We start from the raw sequence: 16523 nt of genomic DNA on the forward strand, positions 1-16523 counted from the left end.
AAATGATTTAACAGTCTACTTTGCTAGTTTTCCAACTTTTTGAGGAAAAACTGGAAGACCATCTATGCATTAGTTAAATTAGAAATAGTTCTATCTCCTTTAAATTTTAAAAACATTTTACCATTATTAAAAACCAGCTCCCTGTTTAAGATTTAGAAGACTTTTGATGTCTCAAGGAATACTTTAAATATGAATTTATTTTGTAGAAATCTGGTTTTAATTCCTCTTTTCCTTTTATTTTTTGTAGTCCTACTGCAAATCAAAAATTTTTCTTTAACTTCCTCCATGCTCTGAGTTAAATAGAAACACATTAATACAGATGAGGAACAAACTCTGACATGTTTATTTTCCTTTAAAACATCTGTCAAAAATAAAATATGCACTCCATTCTTATATTTATATGTATATAAATTAACCATAACAGTCTCTCTGTGACTATTCTAGGAGATAGTGAAAGACAGAGGAGCCTGGCGTGCTGTAGTCCACGGGGCCACAAAGAGTCGGACATGACTTAGCAATTGAACAACAACAACAAATCTCTCTTTACTTTATATCTCTCCTATCCTTAAACATACACATGTGCACAAATGCACACACACACACACACACACATACACAAACACACACCTTAGTTCTCTTCCCTTTACTTGTATCCAGGCTATTTCCCCTTCCCTTCAGGGCCAAGTTTACCAAGCCCACCACTTTATTTCCTTCACAATCTCCCACAGCCTCTAATCTGGATTCCGTCCTGATTACTCTACCATAACGATACTCTTCAAGTGACCAATTATTTCCATGTTTATACAGGCCAAAGGGGCTTTCCTCATCTCATTCTCAGTGAGTTCTGTAACACCCGATACTGCTGACCATCTCCTTTTTGAATTCTTCTTCCTTAATCTCCATATTTTAGAATGGATTCTCCCCCCCTTCATCTGTGGTACTGTTCCAATTCTTCTTCTATATCTCTAATCACTTCCTCTGTACTTCCCTGGTAGCTCTGTTTCTCCTACAATATTACTCTTCATAGGATGCGTCCTGCCTTTCCACAGGGCTTTATCTTTGGTCTTGTTCTTTGGAAAATGAACCAAAATAGTCAAACTATGTTTTGAACAGATGAATCAGTGGAATTAAAATCTTGAATTAAAATCCAAGCTGAATATTCTGAAAGATAAGGCACTTGGACTTAAAAGTTCTAGAAAGGCAATATTGGGAAGTGGCTGGAAACGCAGATTCTGGAATCAGACTCTGTAAATTAAATGCTGGCTCAGTCACCTTCAAACTATGTCACATTGGACAAATTAAATCAACCTCTCTGTGCCTCAGGCTCCTCGTCTGCAAAGTGAAAATAATAATTGTACCTATCTCAGGATTAAAGACTGGCATATTATAAGCACTATAAAACCATTATTAGATAAATTATAAGGTCACTAGCAATTAGAAAATCAAACTCATTAACTTATGGGTCTATCTTGTAATTTGACATTTTGTTTTTGTTATGGTTGTTTTTCAAAACCTTTAAAATGTTCAAACTCCAACAGAATGAGTCACTCTAGTAACTTTAAAGAGTTTTTAACACAATACTAAAGATCTTTAAAAGGACAGTATTGACACACAGAAACACATATACACACAAATACCTACACACACACAAATAGAAGACTACAGATTTCAGATTTCTAGAGTTAGAAGGAAAATGCAAACCTGCACTAACTTAATCATTTTACAGATCAGGAAACTGAAATGAGGAGAGATGAGTGATTTGTCCAAAATCAAATAGTAAGCGGCAGAATTGGGGTTAGTTAGAATGCAAGTCACTAAAGGCTGCATCTATGAGTTATTTAAAAAACATCTTCCCTCACATATTCATGATGTGAAGAAATATTTTTTCTTAAAATGCAGTTTTACTTTCAGGAAATGTTTCCTTACTCCATTATGAAAAATTTGAAGTTTGATGAGAAGGAAACTATCCAAACTTTATCAATTATCAAATCCCTCCTGAAGAATAGGGGTAACTTTAGAAGTCATTCTATTCTACAGCTAAAAATCTATCCACATCAAAGTAGACTATATATTTTAAAAATTTTTCCACAGTTACTCAAATAATAAAAGTAATTTTAAACGTTCACTGAGAAAAATTTCCTTATTTGTTTCTGGAAACCTCATCTCTAGTAATCTTTTGAACAATAGAACATAAAAAATAAGGCAAAAAGTAGCAGTTTGAGACCTAACATTTATTTAGGACTTGCTTTACACTATCTGCAGTGCATTGCAACAGATTTTGTAAAAAGACCAGAGGAATAACTTTATTCCTGCCCAGAGAAAGCTTGCAATCTATAAAAGGAGCTTAAACAAATGCATGTGAAAAAACATCATGAAATAAAGATTACTAAATATAGCACATGAATAACAAAAAGTTGGAAAATTATCCTGACTTAGATGGACTTGCCCACCATCCTGAAAATTTTGAAGACTTGAAATCATGAGTTATAAGTTCTTTGTGTTCATGGCTATTCTACTTACAAGTCTAGTTATAGAGACTATTGAACAGTCATTTTTCAAACATAAAACAAGTTATATTACAGTTTATAACTGAAAAGTCCAAATAACAGAAACTTTTTTTAATGTTAGCTAGGAATCTGTTACAGAGCCAAGGAACAAATGACTAAATCCCCTAAAACCATACAACACTAACTCATATTTAACAAGGAGCTTGAGATCAAAAGTTTCTCATCTCAAGAATCTGACATGCCATATACAGAATCCATTATAAAATGCATTTACACAGACACAAAAACCACTCTTCTCTATGAGAAGTTCTAGAGTACCAATTATTAAAATATTGTCTATTTTGGCTACAGTACTTCCTTTTCAAGACACAGCAAAGATTTTTTTTTCCCTCAATTGTTTTAAAAAGAAACCAGAAACTCTCAAAGTCTACTTATTCTATTCCCTAGGTTTCAAATCTGAAGCGATACTGTAATCTTTCAGACCATTAAGTTATTCTTTACTATTATGAAAATGTAACCTAATAAAGCACTTAAGCTACAGTCAGGTAATTAACACACAAAATGTTTTAATTACTATATAATAATTCCAGCAAAACTGGCCAGCAGATTTGGCAAAAAAACATACTTGGCTTTGGAGGAACAGAGTAATTTTGCTATTTAAATATTCTGCATATATATCTAAAATGCAGCATCAGAATGTAAAGAAATTAAAAAATCATTGTATTAAATTAGAACACCTCAATTATTGCTATTTTTACTGCATACCATTTTTGTGTCCTTAGACAAGCTACTTAACCTCTCTGTGCCTCAATATTTCCATGTGTAAAGTAAAACTAGGAATACCTTATTATATGTACAGAACTAAGATTATATATGTGAAACAAGTTTGTAAAGTATAATCAGTTCACTTCAGTTCGGTCGCTCAGTCCTGTCCAACTCTTTGCGACCCAATGGACTGCAGCATGCCAGGTCTCCCTGGGCATCACCAACTCCCGGATTTACTCAAACTCAGTCCAATGAGTCAGTGATGCCATCCAATTACCTTATCCTCTGTCGTCCCTTTCTCCTCGTGCCTTGAATCTTCACCAGCATCAGGGTCTTTTCAAATGAGTTAGTTCTTCACATCAGGTGGCCAAAGTACTGGAGTTTCAGCTTTGGCATCAGTCCTTCCAATGAACATTCAGGACCGATTTCCTTTAGGATGGACTGGTTGGCTCTCCTTGCAGTCCAAGGGACTCTCAAATCTTCTCCAACACCACAGTCTAAAAGCATCAATTCTTCGGTGTTCAGCTTTCTTTATAGTCCAACTCTCAAATCCATACATGACTACTGGAAAAACCATAGCTTTGACTACACGGACCTTTGTTGGCAAAGTAATGTCTCTGCTTTTTAATATGTTGTTGAGGTTGGTCATAACTTTTCTTCCAAGGAGTAAGCATCTTTTAATTTCATGGCTGCAATCACCATCTGCAGTGATTTTGGAGTCCTAGAAAATAAAGTCTGTCACTGTTTCTAGTGTTTCCCCATCTACTTGCCATGAAGTGATGGGAACAGATATCATAATCTTAGTTTTCTGAATGTTGAGCTTAAGCCAACTTTTTCACTCTCCTCCTTCACTTTCATCAAGAGGTTCTTTAGCTCTTCTTCACTTTCTGCCATAAGAGTGGTGTCATCTACATATTTATGGTTATTGATATTTCTCCCAGCAATCTTGATTCCAGCTTGTGCTTCAACCAGCCCAGCGTTTCTCATGATGTACTCTGCATACAAATTAAATAAGCAGGGTGATAATATATAGCCTTGATGTACTGCTTTTCCTATTTGGAACCAATCTGTTGTTCCACGTCCAGTTCTAACTGTTGCTTCCTGACCTGCATACAGATTTCTCAAGAGGCAGGTCAGGTGGTCTGGTATTCCCATCTCTTAAACAATTTTCCACAGTTTGTTGTAGTCCACACAGTCAAAGCCTTTGACATAGTCAAAAGCAGTAGATGTTTTTCTGGAACTCTCTTGCTTTTTTGATGATCCAACAGATGTTGGCAGTTTGATCTCTGGTTCCTCTGCCTTCTCTAAATCCAGCTTGAACATCTGGAAGTTCTCAGTTCGTGTACCGGTGAAGCCTGGCTTGGAAAATTTTGAGCATTACTTGATGAGCGTGTGATGTGAGTGCAATTATGTGGCAGTTTGAGCATTCCTTGGCATTGCCTTTCTTTGGGATTGGAATGAAAACTGACCTTTTCCAGTCCTGTGGTCACTGCTGAGTTTTCCAAATTTGCTGGCATATTTAGTGTAGCACTTTCACAGCATCACATAGGATCTGAAATGGCTCAACTGGAATTCCATCACCTCTGCTAGCTTTGTTCACAGTGATGCTTCCTAAGGCCCACTTGACTTCATTCCAGGATGTCTGGCTCTAGGCTGGTGATCACACCATTGTGATTATCTGGGTCATGAAGATCTTTTTTGTATAGTTTTTCTGTGTATTCTTGCCACCTCTTCTTAATATCTTCTGCTTCTGTTAGGTCCGTACCATTTCTGTCCTTTATCGAGCCCATCTTTGCATGAAATGTTCCCTTGGTATCTCTAATTTTCTTGAAGAGATATCTAGCCTTTCCCATTCTATTGTTTTCCTCTATATCTTTGCATTGATGGCTGAGGAAGGCTTTCTTATCCCTCCTTGCTGTTCTTTTGAACTCTGCATTCAAATGGGTATATCTTTCCTTTTCTCCTCTGCCTTTCACTTCTCTTCTATTCACAGCTATTTGTAAGGCCTCCTCAGACAACTGTTTTTTCTTTTTGCATTTCTTTTCCATGGGGATGGTCTTGAAGCCTGCCTCCTGTACAATGTCATGAACCTCTCTGTCCATAGTTCTTCAGGCACTCTATCAGATCTAATCCCTTGAGTCTATTGGTCACTTCCACTGTATAATCGTAAGGGATTTGATTTAGGTCATACCTGAATGGTCTAGTGGTTTTCTGTACTTTCTTCAATTTTACTCTGAATTTGGCAATAAGGAGTTCATGGTCTGTGCCACAATCAGCTACCAGTCTTGTTTTTCCTGACTGTATAGAACTTCTCCATCTTTGGCTGCAAAGAATATAATCAATCTGATTTGGGTATTGACCATCTGGTGACGTCCATGTGTCGAGTTTTCTCTTGTGTTGTTGGTACAGGGTGTTTGCTATGACCAGTGCGTTCTCTTGGCAAAACTCTATTAAAACTTCGCCTTGCTTCAGGATCCAGAGACCCCACAGATACTGAGACTAAGAATTGTGTTTGAGTGTCTCCTGTGGAGGTTCGGGTCAGCAGTAGACTGAAGCAGGGGCAGGGGCTCCGGGTGCAGCAGACCCGGGTATGGCATAAGCCCTCTTGGAGGAGGTCGCCATTAACCCCACCACAGAGCTGCCAGGACTTACACAGGACTGGGGAACAGACTCTTGGTGGGCACAAACAGAACTTGATGTGCACCAGGACCCAGGAGAAAGGAGCAATGACCCCATAAGAGACTGATCCAGACTTGCTGGTAAGTGTCCAGGAGTCTCCGGCAGAGGCATGGGTTGGCAGTGGCCTGCTCCAGGGCTGGGGGCGCTGAGTGTAGCAGTGCATACATGGGACCTTTGAAGGAGGTCGCCATTATCTTCATTACCTCCATCATAGTTTGGCCCCAGGTAAATAACAGCTGAAACTCCAATACTTTGGCCACCTCATGCGAAGAGTTGACTCATTGGAAAAGACTCTGATGCTGGGAGGGATTGGGGGCAGGAGGAGTAGGAGATGACAGAGGATGAGATGGCTGGATGGCATCACCTACTCGACTGACATGAGTTTGGGTGAACTCTGGGAGTTGGTGATGGACAGGGAGGCCTGGCGTGCTGCAGTTCATGGAGTCACAAAGAGTCGGACACGACTGAGCGACTGAGCGACTGAACTGAACTAACAGGGAGGGAACATAGCCCCGCCCATCAACAGAAAATTGGATTAAAGATTTACTGAGCATGGCCCTGCACATCAGAACAAGACCCAATTTCTAACTCAGTCAGTCTCTCCCATCAGGAAGCTTCCATAAGCTTCTTATCCTTCTCCATCAGAGGCCAGACAGACTGAAAACCACAAGCATAGAAAACTAACCAATCTGATCACATGGACTCAACGAAACTATGAGCCATGCCATATTGGGCCACCCAAGACAGACGGATTATGATGGAAAGTTCTGACAAAATGTGATCCACTGGAGAAGGGAATGGCAAACCACTTCAGTATTCGTGCCTTGAGAACCCCATGGACAGTATGAAAAGACAGAAAGATAGGACACTGAAAGATGAAAGACCTCCCCAGGTCGGCAGGTGCCCAATATGCTACTGGAGATCAGTGGAGAAATAATTCCAGAAAGAATGAAGGAACAGAGAAAAAGCAAAACAACACCCAGCTGTGGATGTGACTGGTGATGGAAGCAAGGTCCACTGCTGTAAAAAGCAGTACTGCGGGAACCTGGAATGTCAGGTCCATGAATCGAGGCAAACTGGAAGTGGTCAAATAGGAGATGGCAAGAATGAATGTCAACATATTAGGAATCAGCAAACTAAATGGACTGGAATGGGTGAATTTAACTCAGAGGACCATTAGATCTACTACTGTGGGCAAGAATCCCTTAGAAGAAATAGAGTAGCCCTCATAGTCAACAAGAGAGTCCGAAATGCAGTACTTGGATGCAATCTCAAAAACAACAGAATGATCTTGGTTCATTTCCACACCAAACCATTCAATATCACAGTAATCCAAGTCTATGCCCTGACCAGTAATGCTGAAGAAGTTGCAGTTGAACAGTTCGATGAAGACCTACAATACCTTCTAGAACTAACACCCCAAAAAGATGTCCTTTTCATTATACGGGACTGGAATGCAAAAGTAAATTATAATGGCTGTATACATTAAAGGTATCCGTATTTGTATATGAATGAAAAATAAAATGGACATATAATGCTCTTGATACAATCATTAACTAAACTCAGGTTAAGTGAATCCTCAGACAACTCTGTTATATTTTTTATAATGTGCTTAAGACCTGAATAACAGTATATCTTAAAGTAAGCTAACAATTTATTTGGAAAAAAGCCTTCTAAAATAAGGATTTTTTTTTAAGTCTCTCTCTTCTAAGAAAAGACATTTTTTAATAATTTATTTTAATTGGAGGCTAATTACTTTACAATATTGTGGTGGTTTTTGCCATACATTGACATGAATCAGCCATAGGTGTATATGTGTTCCCCATCCTGACCCTCCCTCCCCATCCCATCCCTCAGGGTCATCCCAGTGCACCAGCCTTGAGCACCCTGTCTCATGCATCGAACCTGGACTGGTAATCTATTTCAAATATGATAATATACATGTTTCAATGCTATTCTCTCAAATCATCCCACCCTCACCTTCTCCCACAAAGTCCAAAAGCCTGTTCTTTACATCTGTGTCTCTTTTGCTGTCTCGCATATAGGGTCATCGTTACCATCTTTCTAAATTCCATATATATGTGTTAGTATACTGTATTGGTGTTTTTCTTTCTGACTTACTTCACTCTGTATAATAGGCTCCAGTTTCATCCACCTCATTAAAACTGATTCAAATGCATTCTTTTTAATGGCTGAGTAATATTCCATTGTGTATATGTATCACAGCTTTCTTATCCATTCATCTGCTGATGGACATCTGAGTTGCTTCTATGTCCTGGCTATTGTAAGCAGTGCTGCGATGAACATTGGGGTACACATGTCTCTTTCAATTCTGGTTTCCTCAGTGGGATTGCTGGGTCATAAGGCAGTTCTATTTCCAGTTTTTTAAGGAGTCTCCACACTGTTCTCCATAGTGGCTGTACTAGTTTGCATTCCCACCAACAGTGTAAGAGGGTTCCCTTTTCCCCGCACCCTGTCCAGCATTTATTGTTTGTAGACTTTTTGATAGCAGCCATTCTGACCGGCGTGAGACGGTACCTCATTGTGGTTTTGATTTGCATTTCTCTGATAATGAGTGATGTTGAGCATCTTTTCATGTGTTTGTTAGCCATCTGTATGTCTTCTTTGGAGAAATGTCTGTTTAGTTCTTTGGCCCATTTTTGATTGGGTCGTTTATTTTTCTGGAATTGAGCTGCAGGAATTGCTTGTATATTTTTGAGATTAATTCTTTGAAAGATATATTTTTAAAATAGCAAGTATTTTTCAAAATTCATTTAGTCACTTCTTTTTTCAGCCAGAGAAGGAATCTGGCTAAAAGATCATGAAAGCAGAGATAAGTAAATGGCCGAACTTCAAGATCCACGTGTAGTTGTGAAGTCCCAAAACAAAAGGAGCTGTATCCTTTTGAAGTAGACTTTATACACTAATTTCCTTTGATTACTAAAGAAATTCCTCTTGCCTCTGAAGATTTTATATAAAGTTATACACGAAACAAAAATTTCCAAGAAACAAATAATATACATTAAGAAAATACGCCACTCTTCTAAGCATGTATTAGGTATTACTCTAGGCATTAACTTAGAAAATGTCACTGTCATTCTGTGAAACTCTCCTTTATGGCCTTCTGTGGGAATAAACCTTTGGCAAACATTTTGAATCATTAACATCACCAGTCCACCTTTCTGCACTATTAGAGTTTTTCTTATTCTTTGTCCAAAGCTACAAGTTTCTGGTTCATGCTACTTGAATCTGCAGAGATACTAGACACCAACCCTTCTCCACTAAAAAAAAAAAAAAAAAGCAACGAGGTCTAACAACAATCCACTCCAATAATTTCACCAAGGTGACTTTTCTCTTAGCTCTAAAGCTTAGATTCAGAGATAAGCACAAAGCTGATACATCTCTGGCTAGTACAACCGTAAATAAAGCAAAGATTGGTCATCTCTAACTGAACCTTCTGCTGGAATTTGGCACTGCCCATGTTACTTCTTAGAGCAGCAAAATAGATTTAAATTTCTCTAAGCAAAACAGATATAAATATGCACCTTCAATGATTTTGAAAAACAGTGAACTTTCCCTTAGTGAACCATACATAGAATTGCTTTGTTCAATAAACACTGAGTGTCTGGCATTGTGCTGAGTGTCAGCTGTAGCAATAAAACCGCATATGACACTTCCTGTCTGTCAGAGGCTTGTGATACATATAAGAAGACAAGCCTTTGAGACCAAAAACTAGGGACCAATAAAGAAAGGACTTTTTTTAAAAAAGCAGGTGTTACGTGATAAAATAAACAGTTTATGAAGCTCTAATGGTTCATCACACTGTTTTTCTCAGACTAGTAGTCCAAGCTATTCCTTCTGCATAAACTCGCTGGTACATTTAAAGAAATTCGCCCTATTTCTTTGGTCACAAATAAATGGACCATGGATCATGAGCCAGATTACTGCAGAAATTCCATACAATTATATATATATATATAATTAATAATTCCATATTATAATTCCATATAATTATATATAATTACTATAATATAATATTATATATATATATATAATCAAGCTCTCTTTTATGTTTGGGGAGTCTGAATAAGATATGTGAGAAAAAGACTAAAATGGAGTTACTGGAGCTGCTGTTGAATCAGGAATGACAACAAGCCACTATTCTAATTTTCCATGAGGACTAGTATACGTTCCAAGCTATGAAATGTAAGAGCTGGTTTATTAAATAGTGGTATATAAACAGTCAATAGCTACATCTACTTTTTTATATATTAAAATATTTGTTAAACACATGTCCAATTATAAAATAAAATAATATGGTTTGCTTATTGGCTCCATTAATTTTCATTTATACTAAGCAAAACCTGAGGGCATCAAAATTCCTACACTTAATTTCTAATGCAGTCACACAGTATCAATTGCAGTAATTTCTGTCAATGAAATTAAGAGCCTGAGTGAGACTTCTACATGTTTTTTTTTTTTCCCTTATTTATTTTTATTGAGATTTCTACATCTTTCTGCACAGGAAATGATGCCACTTAACTTTTTGATAAAATTGTTAGTATATTTTATACTGAAGAAAATGGAAAAGAAAACTAAGCATGTAAGCATGAGATCACTATGTCTCTCATTTTCATTTTAGCAAGAACAAAAAGAACAACCCAGGACTTAGGAGTCAAATTTCTGTCCAATGACATAGTCATCATGATAAAATTAACTTCCTTATCCCTACTGTTGAAACAAAATAAAGCAAGAAAAAGTAAAAAAGGATGCTATCTCTCTCTAAAGACTTCTAACGACTGTTATCTAAAGTTCATGCTTATCCTCACTTTTCCTTGATATAAAACACTAAGATATGATAAATCAGTAATTAGGAAATGAAAAACTCAAACAGAATGTGAGAGTCCAACAGTTTTCTTAAACATGAGACAGTTCCTTCCAGAACATCAGAAGACTGGAGGGAGGGTGACAAGTAATTTTCTAGTAGCACTTTTCACAGCAAACTAATAAGAATTAGCTTTTACAAATGTAAGAAATGTAACATATTCATTAAAAAAAAAGAAGAGCATTCATCTTCCTTTGTAAAAACACAGTCCTTTTAAGGCTACAATAATTTTCTTCATAACAAATACTTGTTCTCCTCCCTAGAAAAATGTTACTAGTCATGATGTCAATCTGTGGTTTGACAATTGCTACTTTTAATGTATACCGTACTGTTTTCATCAAATAATACAGAAATTATCCCAAATCTAAGGAAAAGCATTCAGCTATTTCAGTGGTTTTTTTGTGGTTATATTCATTATATACACACATCAACACGTCCGTTTTCACACCCATCAGGTCTCTTCTTCATAGTGCTGGATCCCATTTTCATTTCCCCCCAACATGACTGTGTCAGCCCAAAGCAACACTAAGTTCTCATCAGCCAAAAGAGCTGGAGCCTTGCCGAAACGCTGTTTTCAGCTGCCCTCTTTCTGCTGAAAATGAACTTTGAGGCTGGTGCAGTACAGAAACACATCGATTACATCTGAGAGGATGGACTGAGCACAGGGAATTTTTGAGAAAAGGCAGAAGTCATGAGATACCTTCACTATAGTATCCCAAATCTCCTAACACACTGGATTAACGACCACACGTACATGAAATGTTTGACTGCCCTAATCTTCAAGTCAAAAATTCTGAGCCGCTACATATTTATACTTCAGGAAAAGAATTAACTGAAAATTTCAGTGATAGTGAGTTGTGACAATAATCAGAGAATGAATCGTTTACTGTCAGCATATGCTTATTTCTATCATGCCTCTCTACATTCTTTAAAAAAGGAAAAAGAAAAACCTAGGATACAAATTACTAAGGAATTCTAACCTATTCATGTGTTCCTGGTTTAACATATAGCACTTTAAGAGAGATACTCAAATGGCAATTCTATAAAAAATGTATTTTCATTTTAGAGGAAAAGTAGATGGCATGAAAATAAGCTACCCCATTTAGTCTAACATTTGTAACGTTCAGAACTGGTCATATAAACATTTTATTTTGCGTAAGTGACTAATTATCTTATACATTCTTCACTAGTAAGAGTAAATGCTTGATGAAGGAGAGAGAAAAGAATAGAAAGTCTCAGTCACATAGATCCAAACATTCCACAAGTAATGTATTAATCAGCTCATAACACATATTAAGCTAAAATTTAGGAAGTCTACTTTCCAATAACCAAATGGGAAAACCACCATAAAGCCTAAAAAGAAATTTTTGCTTTTACTTCTCCTTTAGTTATAAACAAACAATATGGCTATAGGGACAACAAAGAATAAAAATCAATAACCAGCTTACATTTTCTAAATATTGTCTGGTATCAACTCCATGTTCCTCTTCATAACTTGAACAGCTCAAAGTCAAGCTTGTATTATAGCACTTAGAGTGTTCCATTCATACAATTTATTCTCTATTGCTTCCTATCTCATATATTTTTATCTTCCATAGTATTCAGCCCAATGCCTTGTGTACAGCAAGTATTCAAAAATATTTCTTTTATTCTTTCAAAATGAACTTACCCTTCGAAATGACACAACATAAAACGTGTCTCCCCTTCTGCGGATAGCTTCAAAGAAGTCTTGGTAACTTCTGGGTGAAGCATAATACACCTGTAGCTCACTCCCTGAGTTCCTGCTGAAGTAAGAAAATGGCAAAGTGCTCTTAAACTGATGAATTTCTATCCTCTCAAAAATGCTTCCTAATCCAAGGTGACATCTGAATCATAAGAATCTCTCTCAACCAAAATATTAGTAACATTTTGGCAGTAATTTTTATAATAACATTTTGAAAAGCTAAGATCCAGTTCACTAAAGCTAAACTCTCATTTCTGAATCAAGGCTCTAAAATGTACCAGACAGTCAAGTGCATTGCAAAGCATGTAAAAACAACAGAAGAACCAGAAAATAGACTTTTGCATCAGTTTGCATGATTTTAAAATTTTGGTAACAAAAATTAAGTCTGAGGAAAAGTTCTTTTTCACCATTCTGTCAAATCTGTGAAAGCACACTTGCCTATGAGGCTGTACAAAAGGTGAAAAAGAGCTTAGGATTTGGAAACAAATATACCTGTCTCTGATTTCCTGTTCCAGCCCTCAACTGGGCATTCTTGGGGAAATCCATCCCTGAGCAACTTCATCTTCCTCATCAGTAAAATGAGGGTAACCACATAAACCTTTCAGGACTATCCCTGGGGTCAGAGACGTTAGCACCAAGCATGCTACTCCTATGGGTCCTGTTCCATAGGACTCACTCAACAATTATTAGCCATAGATATTAAAAGTATCATGTCAGTGCCTTGGTAAAATTATACCTAAAAATGTAATACCTCAAACCACATCATATCCCGAAAGATGTACTCAACTGGTATTAATATAGTTCTTAATAATATTTTCAGAGTCTTTTATTGTTTAGTACAGTAAGCTAATCCCTAAAGTTAAAGAGAGTAAAAAAAAAAATGTTTATTTTTCTTCAAAAACAAAAATCATATATATTTAATTCTTATAGGTTCTTCTATGTCTTCAAACTTTTATTAACTTAAGAGGAAGGAAAGATTGACCTAAAAGGAAATTATAAATGAGCCATGCCATAAAAACTTCCTTTGAAATAAATTTCACGTACTCAATAGGCCATTCCTAACTATAATATTTTGCTTGCTACTGCTAAGTCGCTTCAGTCGTGTCCGACTCTGTGTGACGCCATAGATGGCAGCCCACCAGCTCTGCCGTCCCTGGGATTCTCCAGGCAAGAACACTGGAGTGGGTTGCCATTTCCTTCCCAATGCATGAAAGTGAAAAGTGAAAGTGAAGTTGTTCAGTCGTGTCCGACTCTTAGCGACCCCTTGGACTGCAGCCTACCAGGCTCGTCTGTCCATGGGATTTTCCAGGCAAGAGTACTGGAGTGGGTTGCCATTGCCTTCTCACAACTCTTATTATTTACAGTAGTTATGTTCTGTAAAGTCAGTGTGAACTCTGAATGAGAAAACACTGAACCATTCTCCTAAGGGAAATATAGGTTAGGTTCCTGTGAGCCCTTAGTTACAGCATTTTTGTTAACTGATCAACATATAACCTTGCTTTATATGTTTCCATCTAAAGACACTTTCTTTAACAAATACTGTTCACTCATTAACAAAGCACTCACAGTCAACAGCACTATAACCCATGTACAAATGAAGTTTATCTAACACATATTTTCTATACATGGCACAATACAGCTTTCTCGAGCTCTTACAAACACTAGGCAGCACACTTCAGAACTAATGCTTGGGGGCAATTTTAAATGATGAATTTACAAGCAAAAATCATACAATGTAAAAAATATGGCACTAAATAGATCTCGGAAAGGACAAATGTTTATAGTATGAGAGCTAAAACAAGAAGCCAAAGTATTGTTTTGCTGAAATTCACCTGGGAATGCAAATGACCATGAAAGTACCTTGAGTATTGATTGGGGGTACAAATAAATTTTCTCAACTATGAGAATTCATAAATACAGAATACATGAATAAAGAAGGTCAACTATAATTCCCTTTAAAACATTTTTTAAAAACTGTTTTTTAAATAGCAGTTTAGGTTCAAGTAGTTTTCAGTTTTAAATAGCAAGTTTGAGATTAAAAGAAATGCAAAAGGCAAAATGGTTGTCTGAGGAGGTCTTACAGATACTTGTGAAAAGAACAGACGTGAAAGGCAAAGAGAAAAGGAAAAATATACCCACTTGAATGCAGAGTTCCAAAGAATAGCAAGGAGAGATAAGAAAGCCTTCCTCAGTGACCAGTGCAAAGAAATAGAGGAAAACAACAGAATGGGAAAGACTAGAGATCTCTTCAAGAAAATTAGAGATACCAAGGGAACATTTCATGCAAAGATGGGCTCAATAAAGGACAGAAATGGTATGGACCTAACAGAAGCAGAAGATATTAAGAAGAGGTGGCAAGAATACACAGAAGAACTGTACAAAAAAGATCTTCATGACCCAGATAATCACGATGATGTGATCACTCACCTGGAGACAGACATCCTGGAGTGTGAAGTCAAGTGGGCCTTAGGAAGCATCACTACGAACAAAGCTAGTGGAGGTAATGGAATTCCAGGTGAGCTATTTCAAAGCCTGAAAGATGATGCTGTGAAAGTGCTACACTCAGTATGCCAGCAAATTTGGAAAACTCAGCAGTGGCCACAGGACTGGAAAAGTTCAGTTTTCATTCCAATCCCAAAGTAAGGCAATGCCAATGAATGCTCATGCTCAAAATTTTCCAAGCCAGCCTTCAATGGTACATGAACTGTGAACTTCCAGATGTTCAGGCTGGATTTAGAAAAGGCAGAGGAACCAGAGATCAAACTGCCAACATCCGCTGGATCATCAAAAAAGCAAGAGAGTTCCAGAAAAACATCTACTTTTGCCTTTGACTATGCCAAAGGCTTTGACTGTGTGGACCCCCACAAACCGTGGAAAATTGTTCAAGAGATGGGAATACCAGACCACCTGACCTGCCTCTTAAGAAATCTGTATGCAGGCCAGGAAGCAACAGTTAGAACTGGACATGGAACAACAGACTGGTTCCAAATAGGGAAAGGAGTATGTCAAGGCTGTATATTGTCACCCTGCTTATTTAACTTATATGCAGAATACATCATGAGAAATGCTGGGCTAGAAGAAGCACAAGCTGGAATCAAGACTGCCGGGAGAAATATCTATAACCACAGATATGCAGATGACACCACTCTTATGGCAGAAAACAAAGGAGAACTGAAGAGCCTCTTGCAGAAAGTGAAAGAGGAGAGTGAAAAAAGTTGGCTTAAAGCTCAACATTCAGAAAACTAAGATTATGGCATCTGGTCCCATCACTTCATGGGAAATAGAAGGGCAAACAGTGACAGACTATTTTGGGGGGCTCCAAAATCACAGCAAATTGTGACTGCAGCCATGAAATTCAAAAACGCTTGCTCCTTAGAAGAAAAGTAATGACCAAACTAGACATCATACTAAAAAGCAGAGACATTACTTTGCCAAAAAAGTCCGTCTAGTCAAGGCTATTGTTTTTCCAGTGGTCATGTATGGAAGTGAGAGTTGGACTATAAAGAAAGCTGAGCACCGAAGAATTGATGCTTTTGAACTGTGGAGTTGGAGAAGACTGTTGAGAGTCCCTTGGACTGCAAGGAGATCCAACCAGTCCATCCTAAAGGAAATCAGTCCTGAATATTCATTGGAAGGACTGATGCTGAAGCTGAAACTCCAATACTTTGGCCACCTGATGTGAAGAACTGACTCATCTGAAAAGACCCTGATGCTGGGAAAGATTCAAGGCATGAGGAGAAGGGAAAAAACAGAGGATGAGATGGTTGCATGGCATCACTGACTCAATGGACATGAGTTTGAGTAAGCTCTAGGAGTTGGTGATGGACAGGGAGACCTGGCGTGCTGCAGTGCATGGGCTCACAAAGAGTCAGACACAACTTAGTGACTGAACTAAGAGATGAAAAACATTTTTAACTAATGAAGAAATAATATGCCATCATAATAATGTGTCAAAAAATGAATA

The 16523-nt window shown here is 37.5% G+C and overlaps 1 protein-coding gene across 1 annotated transcript in view; it reads right to left on the reverse strand.

Moving 5' to 3' along the window:
• Nucleotides 1-16523, reverse strand: part of ATF6 (activating transcription factor 6) — a 245338-nt gene that overhangs the window by 117339 nt on the left and 111476 nt on the right. The window contains exon 14 of the mRNA XM_040230020.1: nucleotides 12506-12620. Coding sequence (XP_040085954.1) covers nucleotides 12506-12620 — 115 coding nt within the window. The remainder of the gene's footprint in view (nucleotides 1-12505; nucleotides 12621-16523) is intronic.

This window comes from Oryx dammah, unplaced genomic scaffold (genome assembly GCF_014754425.2).
Source record: "Oryx dammah isolate SB20612 unplaced genomic scaffold, SCBI_Odam_1.1 HiC_scaffold_28, whole genome shotgun sequence".
NCBI lineage: Eukaryota > Metazoa > Chordata > Mammalia > Artiodactyla > Bovidae > Oryx > Oryx dammah.